The sequence below is a fragment of the Falco rusticolus genome, chromosome 10 (assembly GCF_015220075.1).
Source record: "Falco rusticolus isolate bFalRus1 chromosome 10, bFalRus1.pri, whole genome shotgun sequence".
NCBI lineage: Eukaryota > Metazoa > Chordata > Aves > Falconiformes > Falconidae > Falco > Falco rusticolus.
This window is the reverse complement of record NC_051196.1, coordinates 2,620,817-2,636,255: the sequence shown is the minus strand read 5'-3', so window position 1 is coordinate 2,636,255 and position 15,439 is coordinate 2,620,817. Positions and strand designations below refer to the sequence as shown.

At 39.9% G+C, this 15,439-nt stretch overlaps 1 protein-coding gene across 1 annotated transcript in view; it reads left to right on the top strand.

The window, feature by feature from the left end:
- LOC119154720 (mucin-5AC-like) overlaps positions 1-14,354 on the top strand; it is a 49,902-nt gene extending 35,548 nt beyond the window's left edge. Inside the window, exons 34-50 of the mRNA XM_037402607.1 lie at positions 35-512; positions 602-1,071; positions 1,159-1,638; positions 1,726-2,196; positions 2,563-2,774; positions 3,661-3,835; positions 4,013-4,263; positions 5,627-5,810; positions 6,197-6,395; positions 7,367-7,545; positions 7,757-7,826; positions 9,462-9,543; positions 10,904-11,026; positions 11,965-12,093; positions 12,885-12,942; positions 13,520-13,622; positions 14,129-14,354. Coding sequence (XP_037258504.1) covers positions 35-512; positions 602-1,071; positions 1,159-1,638; positions 1,726-2,196; positions 2,563-2,774; positions 3,661-3,835; positions 4,013-4,263; positions 5,627-5,810; positions 6,197-6,395; positions 7,367-7,545; positions 7,757-7,826; positions 9,462-9,543; positions 10,904-11,026; positions 11,965-12,093; positions 12,885-12,942; positions 13,520-13,622; positions 14,129-14,354 — 3,890 coding nt within the window. The remainder of the gene's footprint in view (positions 1-34; positions 513-601; positions 1,072-1,158; positions 1,639-1,725; positions 2,197-2,562; positions 2,775-3,660; positions 3,836-4,012; positions 4,264-5,626; positions 5,811-6,196; positions 6,396-7,366; positions 7,546-7,756; positions 7,827-9,461; positions 9,544-10,903; positions 11,027-11,964; positions 12,094-12,884; positions 12,943-13,519; positions 13,623-14,128) is intronic.
- Positions 14,355-15,439: the final 1,085 nt, after the last annotated feature.

Sequence of the window (15,439 nt, the reverse complement as noted above, 5' to 3'; positions counted from 1 at the left end):
AAACCAACCACCACCAAACCGACTTCCGCCACAGTCACGACCTCCACCTCCACGACCTCCTCCCCCACCACGCGGCCCACCTCCTCAGAAACCACACTGCAGACCTCCACCACCACAACCAGACCCACCCCGACACCTACCATATCCTCCACTGGCGTGAGCTCCACCACCACCACCACCACCACCACCACCTCGTCCATTACCACCTGTCAAAAAGAAGTGTGCTCCTGGTCAGAATGGTTCGATGTTGACTTCCCTGCCTCGGGACCTAACCAGGGAGACTTCGAAACCTACCAGCACATCCGGGCCGCTGGGAAGGAAGTCTGTCAACAGCCCAAACAAATCCAGTGCCAGGCGGAGGACTACCCCGAGATTTCCATCGAACAGGTCGGGCAGGTCGTGCAGTGCGACGTCCACTTTGGCCTGGTGTGCAAGAACGAAGACCAGACCGGCAAATTTAAGTTGTGCCTCAACTACAGGATACGCGTCTACTGCTGCACCCCGAACTACGAGTGTGTGACCAGCACACCCCTGCCCACCACCAGCCCCACCACCATCACCACCCGCAAACCAACCACCACCAACCCAACTTCCGCCACAGTCACGACCTCCACCTCCACGACCTCCTCCCCCACCACGCGGCCCACCTCCTCAGAAACCACACTGCAGACCTCCACCACCACAACCAGACCCACCCCGACACCTACCATATCCTCCACTGGCGTGAGCTCCACCACCACCACCACCACCTCGTCCATTACCACCTGTCAAAAGAAGTGTGCTCCTGGACCGAATGGTTCGACGTCGACTTCCCCTCCCCGGGGCCCAGCCAGGGAGACTTTGAAACCTACGAGCACATCCGGGCCGCCGGCAAGAAGATCTGTCACCAGCCCAAGGAAATCGAGTGCCAGGCAGAGGACTACCCCGAGGTTGCCATCGAAAACGTCGGGCAGGTTGTACAGTGCGACGTCCACTTTGGCCTGGTGTGCAAGAACGAAGACCAGACCGGCAGATTCAAGATGTGCCTCAACTACAGGATACGCGTCTACTGCTGCACCCCGAACTACGAGTGTGTGACCAGCACACCCCTGCCCACCACCAGCCCCACCACCATCACCACCCGCAAACCAACCACCACCACCCCAACTTCCGCCACAGTCACGACCTCCACCTCCACGACCTCCTCCCCCACCACGCGGCCCACCTCCTCAGAAACCACACTGCAGACCTCCACCACCACAACCAGACCCACCCCGACACCTACCATATCCTCCACTGGCGTGAGCTCCACCACCACCACCACCACCACCACCACCTCGTCCATTACCACCTGTCAAAAAGAAGTGTGCTCCTGGACCGAATGGTTCGACGTCGACTTCCCCTCCCCGGGGCCCAGCCAGGGAGACTTTGAAACCTACGAGCACATCCGGGCCGCCGGCAAGAAGATCTGTCACCAGCCCAAGGAAATCGAGTGCCAGGCAGAGGACTACCCCGAGGTTGCCATCCAACAGGTCGGGCAGGTCGTGCAGTGCGACGTCCACTTTGGCCTGGTGTGCAAGAACGAAGACCAGACCGGCAAATTTAAGTTGTGCCTCAACTACAGGATACGCGTCTACTGCTGCACCCCGAACTACGAGTGTGTGACCAGCACACCCCTGCCCACCACCAGCCCCACCACCATCACCACCCGCAAACCAACCACCACCACCCCAACTTCCGCCACAGTCACGACCTACACCTCCACGACCTCCTCCCCCACCACGCGGCCCACCTCCTCAGAAACCACACTGCAGACCTCCACCACCACAACCAGACCCACCCCGACACCTACCATATCCTCCACTGGCGTGAGCTCCACCACCACCACCACCACCTCGTCCATTACCACCTGTCAAAAAGAAGTGTGCTCCTGGACTGAATGGTTCGACGTCGACTTCCCCTCCCCGGGGCCCAGCCAGGGAGACTTTGAAACCTACGAGCACATCCGGGCCGCCGGCAAGAAGATCTGTCACCAGCCCAAGGAAATCGAGTGCCAGGCAGAGGACTACCCTGAGGTTGCCATCCAACAGGTCGGGCAGGTCGTGCAGTGCGACGTCCACTTTGGCCTGGTGTGCAAGAACGAAGACCAGACCGGCAAATTTAAGTTGTGCCTCAACTACAGGATACGCGTCTACTGCTGCACCCCGAACTACGAGTGTGTGACCAGCACACCCCTGCCCACCACCAGCCCCACCACCATCACCACCCGCAAACCAACCACCACCAAACCGACTTCCGCCACAGTCACGACCTCCACCTCAACGACCACTTCCCCTACCTCAGTTACCCCTGTATCAACACCTTGTTTCTGCAAAGTTGGTGATGCTATATTTTCACCTGGTTAGTTTATCTGTTTTTTTCACTCTAAATATTTTTTTCTTTCTTTTGAAATTATTTATAATTTATTCTCTAATTCAGATTTCATTGTAGTTTACTGGTTTTTCTTGTAATTTTTTTGGCTAAGTGGTATTTTTAATTTTTTTTTAAATTTTGTTTTCTTTTTTTTTGTTTTTTTTTCTTCAGGTGAGTTGATTTATAGTAAAACTGATAGTGATGGATGTACATTTTATGCAATCTGTAGTCCAACATGTACAGTTGAACGACACATTGTACAATGTAATGTTACTACTCCTCTGACCACTACTTCACCTGAACTGTCTACCTTAACGACATCAGTTCCTCAGTCTACCACTTCTGGAAATATTTGTGTTTCATCTTCTTATCCTCCCCTTCGGGTATGTAGTTACTATGTTATGTTTGATGAAATAACACCAACGTTAGATTGATATCAGAAAGCAATGGTTTCTAGTCTTTAAACCTTGTACATGCAGATTGACAGAATAACTGTTACTTGTGATGGCCTTTATACATGACATAAAAATTTTATGTTCCTTCTTCATATTTTTTTTTTTTTATACTGAGAAAGCATGCTACAATATTTTCTAATTACTTCAGGGCTAGTAAAACATTTTCTGATACAAAGCATTGCATAAACACCAAACCTTCATACTGAAATAACAGGGGAAATTTTCATGTGCATTTGTTTCTCCACTAAACAGAAAAAATTAAGCTACTGTGGAGGCTTGTAGCTGTTTCTGTTCTGTTGCCCCCTTATCTTTACTTCTTCACATTATTTTTTTTGTTGGCTTTTTTTGTGATAATGATGGTCTGTGCTGATATTTTACAGTATATATAGCTACTATATAGGACTCAGTTCCCTTAACCTAAGACCTATCCCCAGAAACCTCAGAAGACCCCGCCCCGCAAACATGCTGAAGATAAAGCTGGAATTAAGTTTCCCACCTCCTTTTTAGCATTAAAAAAAATTCATTTTGTAAAATATTTACAACCTTGTACTATCCATGAAGACTTTCACTTCAGTCTTTGCTTCAGATTTGGAAAACAACAGTTTCTGATCCTCCATGTCACAGTCAGAATTATGAGTACCTCTGGTCAACATTACAAATCATTAGTGCCACAAATTGAAGAGAACTAACACATATTAATTTTTTTTTCCAACACTACCATTACTGGCAATAATAAATCATTAAACTAAAAATATGAGTAGAGTTCATATCTGTTTGCAAATTCTTGTGACAGCAATTTTTGTTCATTTTGCAGCCTGGAGAAACACACAAATTATCCAACTGTACAGAAATCATCTGTAAGGGAGACAACAAGATAGAGGTAGTTCCCACACACTGTCCACCCGTAAAGGAAATTACCTGTGCAAACAAATACCCAGCAATACTGGTACCTGATGAAAACGGCTGCTGTTACCACTACGAGTGTCAATGTAAGCACCAGTAGATTAAGGAATAACTTTTTTAAAAAAGAAAAACTTTGTATTGATTATATGGGTATTTTGTTTTCTTGAGGTTGCTTTACAAATTGTCCTATGTTCACTTCAGTTCCTCAATTCTTTTTTCTACGTTAATTTTCATGTTAATATTCTAAATATTTTCTCTATCAGGTGTGTGCAGTGGATGGGGTGATCCTCATTACATTACTTTTGATGGAATCTACTATACTTTCCTTGAAAATTGCACTTACGTCCTGGTGAAACAGATTGTACCTAAATATGACAACTTCCGTGTTTACATTGACAATTACTACTGCAATTCAAAAGATGGACTTTCCTGCCCAAAATCCATTATTATTTTCTACAAATCTGCAGAAGTGGTGCTGACCCGTGAACTCATGAATGGTGTGATGACCAACGTGGTAAAATACACATTTTTTTATTTCTTTATTTTTGCAAAGAAGAAATAAGTTCCATAGGCCTTACCAACTCTAATTTGAAATAGTCTGTTAGAATATCATATCATGGAGGTCATGAGGGCAGAGGGGAAAAAAAAGATTACACCAGTTTCTAAGTACAAAATGACAGAATAGGGAACAGGCTGATATTGCCGATAGAGAAAACAGGAGTGCTTTCACTGGTGCTTGATTCATGTTGCATGAAAACTAGTACATGCTGCCATTCAATTACGTAAACAAACACATTATGAAGAAATATCAATTCAAATCACAAGTATGATTCTTCTCTCATGGAGAAGATGGGTATGTATCCCTTATCAGCTAGATGACAGGAACTGCTTCCTCTCCACAGGAAACTTCAAGCACCAGAGCCATGACATGATTCCCCCTCCAAATCCCTGCTAGGAAGAGAGATATAGCTGAAGAAAAGGGGGACTGGGGGTGTCACTTCACCTTCATAGGCCTAAACTGGTGTTGGCAAGCCACTGAAAACAAAGTCAGTCCCACTGTTATATAGGGAACTAAGTAGTTGTTTAGAGAACACAAGAGGTGGGAGGAATTTTGTCTCAATATATACTGACCCCCTATTAGAGCTGTGCCAAGTTCTCCTTACCTTACATTCAAAAAAGGCATGCTGAAAAAATTAGTCCAGGGATTTCCTGTGAAAGAAAACAGTAACTGATAGTTTTAACACTTACTTTTATCCCAATTCAATGAGAAGAAAATTGCAGAGTAACTCCTGACAAAAAGCTATTAGGCAAATACGTCCACCTTTGTTAGCTCACATAAGATACAGGCTGCAAATGGAACAGCTTAGATTAACTAATAAATATCACCACTACATGAAATGGGCAGCAGGAACATTTGACTTTGTTTTGTTTTCAGACAACTCTTCCAATGCCAAGCAACATGTAGTACGGGGACAGTGTGATTTTGCAGCAAAATTATTACATAATAATGGCAGGAATATTTCTGTAGTTAAGAAATCTACCACTCATTGTCATATGAAAAATGCTTACAATGCACAAAATGATGAGGGGTACAAAGGAAATACCTGGATTTAGAATGCTGTGCAGTAGCATGCAATCTGCACAAACATGATACAAAGAGGCCACTTAGATTATCACACTGTAGCAATATAGCAATACAAGCTGAGATATTAATGCATATATATGCTGTTATTGCAATGCCAATAGGCATTGGATGTGACGGACAACAATATGGAGTTATGCATGATTATGTAGATTAGAAAATACATTATTTAAAACAGTCAGGCAGAAGCAGTGTTTATTCTGAACTTGTGCTTTTTTTTTAACCTTGCATTCAGATGTACTTCAACAGAAAGATTGTCAAACCAGGCTTCAAAAAAGATGGCATTTATTTCTCCACACTTGGCATAAACATGATTGTTGAAATACCAGAGATTGGTGTGACCATTACCTTCAGCGGGCTCATTTTCTCTGTGAAACTCCCGTACAGCTTATTTGGCAACAACACCGAAGGACAGTGTGGTAAGAGACATGAATTAATTGGAGGTGGGGCTCTTTCCCCAGGTGGTTATTCTCACCTGTTCTGGCTATGCAGTCTCATGACTGACAGAAATTTTTAAACAGCAGTAAAATGGAAATTAAAATAGTTCTGCTTTTCAACTTCAGGATCAAATGTTCAATATTTCAGCAACCTGTTTTTATTTCTTTGGGGCTGGGGTTTTACATTTATTTGTTTTTCCCTAACCTAAATTAAAGTTCACATAACTGTAAAGAAAGCACTCCCCATTAAGCAGGGCACCTTATACATTTCACGAGGCTATCAGGTCTACACGTGTTTTATCAACACAAAACATATTATGCACCTCTGATGTGGCTTATGTGAGACTTACATAGCTTGTCTCTTCCAGGAACATGTACAAATAAAAAATCAGATGAATGCCGCTTACCAAGTGGTGAGATCATTTCTTCCTGTCCCCAAATGGCTCATCACTGGTTCGTTGGTAACGACACGTCATGCCATGGAGTACCAGTACCACCACCAGTTGTAACCACACCTTCACCAAAGCCTCAGTGTGAAACATCTCTCTGCAAGCTTATCTGGAGCGAGTAAGAAAAAGATCTGAAAAAAGTCACTCTTTCTAGACAAAACTGCCTCAGTATCTTGCAAGGAGAGTTAGAACTAACTATAGGTCTAGCATGTGATTATAGCTGAAAATGTCAACTTAATGACAGGTTATGTGTAGTGAAAAGGCCTTTGCCAAAGAAAATGGTTTTCTTTAATGACTTGCATGCCAAAGATAACTGAGCAAGGAGTGGTGAAGTCAGAAAATCAGGAATGCAGCAAGCACTAAAATCCATACTACCTGGGTTGCAACCACACAGATTCATGTTCTCTTTCTCTCTCCCGATCTTCCAGGGTATGCTCAATTACCCTTAGTTACACCATTAAGTACAGACTGAACTCTAAATTTGAAGTGGGACTTCAGCACAAACCGTAAAGAACCTGGTTACCAACCAAGTTAAGAGAGCAGAAAGAAACATCTCAGCCATAAAGTGTCCTTCGTTCTTTGTACATTTTGTATAAAACATGGAACTACAAAAGCACAAAGGGCTATTACCTCCAACATTTCCTATACTTGTGTGAGCTCCGACAAAAGCTTTTTTTCAGCTGGATCACTTATAAAGGTCTTCTTACATGTGCTCACTGTAGTCCCTACGAAGTTATGAGCTATTGTGTGTGCAATTTATCTGTCTCTCAGCTACTAGTATCATCACTTTTTCCTCAATCTGATGCAGTTGCATTTTTCATTACATTTCTGGTGTCAGACTGATGAAAAGTTGTGTAGACATACAGAAACAATATGACCATTAACCTGTTCAGAAAAAAAACGGAGCTTCAAAATTCCTAAGCCCTCCTTTCCTGAATCTATATCCCAGATTATTGGCCATTCTTAGAGTTTTGTTTCTTTCTGAACCAGATTCACATGGCTTTAAATGGGAAGCGTTGCCTGACAGGAACAGATTTTATGTAATGACTGGTTAACAGAAAAGGCATCTGGTTTCACTTCTGTCTGCAGGGTTTTTGCAGATTGTCACACTGTGATACCACCAGAACCATTTTTCAAAGGCTGTGTTTTTGATGCATGTCGCATAGAGGATAAATCCGTGCAGTGTTCCAGTTTGGAGATGTATGCTACTGAGTGTGCTGCTAGAGGTGTCTGCATTGACTGGAGAGGAAAGACCAACAACACATGCCGTAAGTATTTCAGAATCAAAAATATGTGAGAGAAATGGTAGCAATTAGTGTTTTATTCAGTAAACACATCTAACACTCGACTACTGCCTACAAAAATGCAGCGACGTGCTTACTCAGAGAAACTACAAATGAAGAAGGCACAACTGTAGTCACTTCTGCAAAAATGCACCTACTGTCAATTTTTGATCTTTTTTCTTCTTTTTCCAAACAGCATACAACTGTTCAGCAAACTTGGTATACAAGCCATGTGGGCCCATTAATCCTGCTACCTGTGACCCAAGGTATGGAAGGACAAAAAAAACCCCACCCCAAAACAACTGCTTGTTTTAATTTTTTTTCTATTTTTTTACCTATTTTCCTTAGAAAATAATGAAATGTCTTGTGAATTGAGAGAATTTATTTGACATTTATAAATACTAGTCATCTCTATGAATATGTACTTCCTGTTGCACTTCAGATGTAAATACTTTTGTCTCCCTTGTATCTGACATGGTGACCTTCTACACATGCTGCTCTCTCTCCTGCTTTACTGCAAAAACATTGCACTCAAATACATACATTCCTCCCTCTGTAGTGTTGTTGAGCTTCCTGGCTATGGAGTAACTGAAGGATGTTTCTGTCCTGAAGGAAAGAAATTCTTAAGTCAAGACAGCAACATCTGTGTCCCTGGATGCTGTAAGTAATCTGTAGTTAGTTTGAGGAATAGAGATAGGACTGATAGTCAGGAGGCCTGTGTTTTACTGCCATCTTCTACATGTGCAAACCAGCCTCTAAGCTCCTCTAGTCTCCTCATCTAAAAACTAAATAATAATCAAAATTACATTTTTTAAATTTTGCTTCCTTACATGAGAGAGACCTACCAACATGGTAGAATTCTGCATTTCAAAACTAGTCTGCATATTCATTTTCTTGTTAGTTTTATCTTCTCAGTATTTCTACTTGAAACAGCACAGTTTTACTCCTTTGTGTCAGTTTTCCATGGTGTAAATCTCCATTATTTTTTTTCTTTCCAGTTTGTATGGATCAAAATGGAGTATCCAGACAGGTGAGCATCACAATCAATGTGGTTTATCAAGCACAGACAAGTGAAGCAAGAGATTATTTAATGTTTCACAAAAACAAAGTTTTCTTAGGTTGGGGGAGACTTAAGTTTTTTTTCTCAAATGTCCATTCCCTTTTAGTCTCAAAAATAAGTATGAGTGCCACAGTCAAAACCACATTACTCCCTAAGAAATTTAACAGTAAGTGACGGGATATTCTTTCAATAACCATCACCTCACATAACGGAAAAATAAAAAAGGAGATAGATGGTAGTAGTGGAATATTGGCTTATGTGCTGCTTTTATTTCCACAAATTTGGCTCACGTAAGTGATAAGATATGAAGGGACAGATGGATAACAAAGCTTACCTGCTGCTAATGTTGGTAGTCTGCATTTTAGTTCCTCAGATGCATACAAATTATAGAAATATCTTTGTAACCTAATGTGCAAATGAGTATGTCATATGATAATTTCTTATTCAAAAATGCATGCAAAGCTCAATCACGTCTCCTTTAGATCTCTTGTATCCCTATACTAACACAACTAATAAAGTGATAGCTGTGCGAACACACTCAGAACCTTTAGTGGCCTCCATTATCTTCCCCTAATTAGTGTCAGCTTGAGGGTTTCTTGTAAAATCTAAAAATACTAGAAATATGAAAAGGCTGATGTAATCAGGTATCACTGTATCTATAAATAAGTGAACCAGAAACAAACAGAATTATTTTGGTTTGAATTTATGTATCATTTTTTCCTTCCTTTTTTTCTTTTTTATATAGCCAGGAGAAAAATGGTCAAAAGATTGCCAGGAATGTGTCTGTGAGGAAAATACTCTTAAAGTGCGCTGTATAAAACACAAATGTTCTCCAACACAGCAAGTATTTTGTGATGAACCAGGTTACATGCCCGTTCAGACACCAATACCAGATGATCCATGCTGTACCAGGACTGAATGCTGTAAGTACTGCCCTAGTTCTTTATCTTATGGGAAATATACTATATTCATTTGGGGGAATTACAGCAATAATTTTTCTTTTTTTTAATACTTTGCATTGATTTCATAATGCTTTGCTCCATTATCCTACTTTTTAGGACCTTCTTGCAGGGCATGTATTAGATGCCTGAAGAGAACAAATTTAAAGATGAAAAGATTTTAGAAAGTTAGACCTAGAAAAGTAACTAGAGATCTCCTATAATCTAACATTGAAAATCTTTAATGCTGCCACCACCTGAAAAATATTCAAAAACTCTTAAAAGCATTTACCATTTCAAAGACCAATATTAAAAAAAAATAACTTAATGAAAGCCTTGAACATTTAAAAATTGCTCAAGGAAGTTCCCGAACCTCTGAGAGTCATCACATTTCCCAGCTGGTACTAAATCCTTTTTTGGAAGCATCTCTTTCCATGAATCACCACTCTAGTCTTCTCAGACAATGCTTTGTTTTACAAAGATTATGGAAAAGCCCCCTCACTTTAAAAATATGTTGGATTTGTCATTAAACCAGCTTGTGTAAACAGCACATTTTTGCCCCACGGGAAAACTTCTTAAGTTCATGAAAAAAAAAATATATATTACTTCAATGTAAAAATTCTGAGTTCATTATTTTCTATATTCTCTTACATTAAATAGTCTGCAACACTAGCCTCTGCCCTAAGGTCACACCCCAGTGCTTAGAGGGACAAGAAGCAGTCACAATAATGCAGCCTGGGAAATGCTGTCCTACCTTTGAATGCAGTAAGTACTATGCACCTTTGTCATGTATTAATCACAGCTACGTTTTTCTAAGTGTATGAACGTAAAAACCTTAAAAGAGAAAGATGCATAATTTTTTTCACATAGCAGTTTTTTCACATAATTCTGCTTCTTAAAACTTCCATGTCTATGACACCATCTTTCTTCCACCTTTACAGGACATGGCTGTGTAGTCAATGAAACCTACTATGCAGTAAGTACACAGAGGAACTCACTATAAAAATACACCTTCACATAGGTTTACAATGTGTTGGTTTTGAGACTCCTATCATGGACCATATTTTCCAGAAAGGCCTGAGATAAAGCATTATTATTTAAATCGAGGTCAGCATATCAACACCCTTCATACAAACAAAAGCATTTTCTGCTCTCCTTTCTGCATTAATAGAATTTAATTCCAAAATGGATATTACCAACAAAGAAACTCTGCTTAAGTAAAACAACTAAAATTGTATTTAAGGATAGTTTAGCCCATACATATTTCAGCTTTGTATTGTCTGTGACATACATACACAAAGTAACTTGTTTTTACTGAATAATCATGACTTTCTTTCCTGACTAGCCTGGAGCTGTCATTCCATCAGGCCCCTGTGAAGAATGCATCTGTTCTGAATCCCCTTACTCAAGCCCTCACCATGCTACTGTCAAGTGCAAGCCTGTTATCTGTGACACACACTGCCCAGCAGTAAGTGCTATTTTGCTGTCAGTAATTCAGCTCAAATATCCAGCAGTTAAGGTCAGCGTCTTGACTCAATGTCATTTCCTCTCTACTTCTTTCAAAACAGGGTTATAAGTACACAAAGGAACCTGGACAGTGCTGTGGCACGTGCAAGGCAGTGGCTTGTGTAGTGACTATTGGAGACATTACACGCGTGCTCAAAGTAACTATCCCCATTTTAGCTCACTTTTGGTGAACTCTGCTGCTCTTTTCACTGCTTCTTCTCCTTGTCTTTATCACATTTATTTGATGCATCTTTTCTCATGTTAGACAAATGCATATTTAAGCAGGGAATGGACTGTCTCATATAGCTTGAACAGTACCTCAAGCCATGAAACTCCAGTTCTAAGACTTCCAGAAGCAACTGTGATACTGAACAGTGGCTTTCAGAAATCAACATAGAAAAATACATAAGTGAAAGCAATGGGTCCTTATTTGCTTTCAACTCTGAAAATATAGCACCCATTTTGCTCAAAGGATAATTTTATCTGTGGAGGCAGTTTTCTGCTCCAAACCACCAGTCTCAAGTTAGCTGAGAGCTTTAAGACAGTATGAATCAGTGAAGCCAGCAGAAATTCTGCCATGTATCTGAATGGACACATCCATAAATTCTGTTGATAAAACCACTGAAATACAAATCATTCTTTCCAAATGAGTCCACATACTTATCCTAGTCACACAAAAAGCATGTCCATATACAGATAAAAATACAGCCTCTTCACTTGGTTAATGAAAAAGACAGCAGTATGATAATATGACAAGTAACTATAAGCTGAAATTCAAGAAATTTGTTTGGAATAATCAGACTACAGTAGGAAGCAATGATAAGACACTAGGGTGGGAGGTTTTTGTTTCATTTTTATGTAAGAAGACTTTTTATTCACTTTAATTTTAACTCATTTCAGGTTGGAGAATTCTGGAGCCCACTTGGTGATAACTGTACAATTTACACATGTGAAAAATATGATGACCAGTTCATTCAGGTCATCTCACAGAAAAGCTGTCCTCCCTTTAACCCTGATGAATGTGATCCAGTAAGTACTCTTCTACCAGTTCTCATGTTTGAAAAGGTTTCAGTGGCTAACACCAGTGATAGAAGGATCACGGTGTGCAAGGAAAATACCTAGCAGAAGCATCACAGGGGATGTAGCTCTCCTTTTATCATTTCTGAATCTGGTCCCATCAAATTCCAGTTCAGAAAAGGAAATAAAAACTAAAATAGATGATATATCAATATTTATTGAGGACTGGGGACTAGAGAAAAGGGTACAACATAAGGCTTTAGATTCCTAAATGTGTCAGGTGGCCCAGAAGCAAGGGTCTTATTGAAAAACAATGGGATTTTTATTCCTAAATTAAGATTGTAAATTCTTTTTTAAAAATTCACTTATTGAGAACTTATCGAGGAAAATAAGCTGCTTCACAACATCATTTAGCTTAATATAGCTCAGAGTAGATTAGAACCAGCCCCACACATCTGGGAGTCAGTTATTTCATTAATTGTGTTCCCCTGTCTGACATAATACTTCACCTGCTCTGACTTGGGTCACTCCAAATATCCTACATGTGCTACAAGCTTTATTTCTGAAATTTTACTACTGAACTCTGATGACAGCAAAGCAGTTCCAGTCACCCTCAATATCAGCTTTTAAAGAACTCTTATTGAAGTAGTTACGTGCCCTTAGTATTTAGCCTTGCCTGAAAGTAGATTCCATGTCAATACAAAAAACTTTCTGGTGCCAGAAAAATTTAGGAAGCAGGGAAGTCTCTGCTTTAGTATTCAGATATGAAACCTGACTTATCTTCTTCTGTTTTCCCACTCAAGGATGACATCCAGCTATCTGAAGATGGCTGCTGTAAAGAGTGCCCAAGAAATCTGAAGAGTAAGTAATGATAATATGTACCCTATTAGGTATATTAGTCCACCTTCAAGATAGATGTATAGATAGAAGAGGTGAACAGACCAGGTTTGGAACCTCTGCCTCACACTGGGGTGAGAAAGAAAGCAAGTGAAAAAAAGAAAGGAACAGAACATTTCCAGCACACACTTTAGGGCCTTGGTGAACTTTCCCATTCTCTACTGTTAAATTTTAGTCTTTATGTAGGAGGGAGAGGACTGTGACTCCAACTTCCATCAATAAATACTGTTTTAAGGAAGAAAGTGAAGCTGGTTCTGGGAGGTGGATGTGCATTGAGCAGTTGCCACAGTACTGCTCCTTATTTCTGCATCCTGCACCAAAGTTGCATAATGAATGAAAAATTCCTTTTTGTTTTGATAACACAAGCATCCAAGATTCATCACTTGGCCCTTAGCAATTAAGAGAGAAATGCACTGTGATCTAATTCCCTATTGCAGCGCCAGTCATCTCAGTTTCCTACTACAGACTGTCTATCATATACATATCTATTTATCTGCACATATATTTTAACTTATTTTCCCTTGGTTTGTGACAACCTCAGCTTGTATGAAGCACAATACTACTACTGTCATCAAACATCATGGATGTAAATCTGCACCTGTTGAGATGACACACTGTGAAGGCAGCTGTGATGCTTACTCACGGTAAGTGGTGTAAAAGATAACTGTAGTCTCTTGCATTTTGCTCTTTATACAAGTTACATAAAGCAAATCACAAGGGATTTTCTAATATGCCCACCCAGGTATCAGCTGTTTCCATTGTGCTAATTAGAATTTCTAGCAGACACGATGCTGTACTAGCTTAATTAGCTCAAGACTTAGAATATTTTAACAGCCTGTTTAGTGTCATAGTGAATAGACCCAAGTTTTGATTTTGCCCATGTAAAAGTGAGATTATTTTTTTCCCCCTATTCTCTCATTTTGGACTAATTTAATATATGATCTGGATTAATTAATTTACTTCTGTGCCTTAATGAAGAGCTAGATTCATCCAGTTTAACAATGTGGAGCAACTTGTGTTTCACAACAATTGAGCCATAGTCCAATATGCAAGAACTTAACTTCTGGTTGTACTCAGTAACAGGCGGAACTGGCAGCGGTATTTCTCGCATAATTTCTGAATCTTTCTCTTTTGTCGGTCTTGCAATCAGATATTCTCCAGAGGCAAACACAATGGAACATAAATGCTCGTGTTGTCAGGAAATCAAGACCAGCCAAAGAAAAGTGACTCTGACGTGCAGTGACGGAACTTACCTTGATCACTCATACACCTATGTGGAGCAATGCGGCTGTGTGAGCGCTTTCTGCATTCCCCAGGATAGCACCCAACAGGGAATAAGCCAAGCAAAGACCTCTCAGGAGCAACCGAATGTCTAAAATTAGAACTAGAGAGAAGCCAAACAAGGAACATAAGACTAAAAAAAACAAAAACAAAAAGAAACACCCCAAAAAACCAAAACAAACCACTTTGAAAAAATACAAAAGTATCAGAAGCAGCTAAGATTTTGGATGAACAGAGGATATTTTCTGCATGCAAATTCAATGTCTGTCCACATTATTTCATTTTTCGTTGCTGATATATCTTCCATTGTTTTTAATAACTTTTCTTTTACACCTTTTTTTTTTAAAAAAAATGTCATTTACAGAATGACATAAGGTCATTTTGACATCTTCTTTTAGTTTGTCTTCTGAGAAGTGCTGTACCATAAGACTGAAAGCTGGATTTACACTTGCACAAAGTCTACTATGAGAACAATATTCCCTTCTGTCTTGAAGGTTGCCTGTGTGGCATAATATAGACACTTGACAATATCTGATATTTCCATTGACACAGACTGAACTTTTTAATAATATTTTCATTCCAGTTCATTGAGACAAATCAAAAGCTAAAGTCCAGAAAACAAACAAAAAAAATGCAAAGAAAACTGTACTTCTCTGTTGCTTCATTTTTCTTTTTTCATTAAGGAAAACTTAGACTGCAGAAAGCCATACCTTCTCAAAACTATAAACTTCAATATTTTGAACTATTTATGATAGGCATATTTCCCTATATATTCTTGTGAGAAAAAGAGAAATCCTATCATAGGAAGCTGCTGCACACTAGTCTTTGTTTACATAACACCATCAGCATAGTAATTGTACGAAAAATATGGATTTTTTTGTTTTTTTGTGGTTAACTGTTTACAGAAGAAGTATATATATATATATTTGCCAACAGGGGCATATGAAGGATTTTTGTAAACAAAAGTTAATAATAATAAATATAAATCCTTTCCTAGGAAGCTTTTAAAAGTTGAACCATTGCTATTTATTTTGTTTTTTTGGAAAACTGATTTATTGGGTCATTTCTTTCAGAATTAATGTTATCCCATTTCTTCTTAGTCTTAGTCAGGTTGTCTGGGTGTGGTATGTTTTCTTTTTCTGTTTTGTTTTGGAATAGTGTTTTGTTTTTTGTTCCTTAT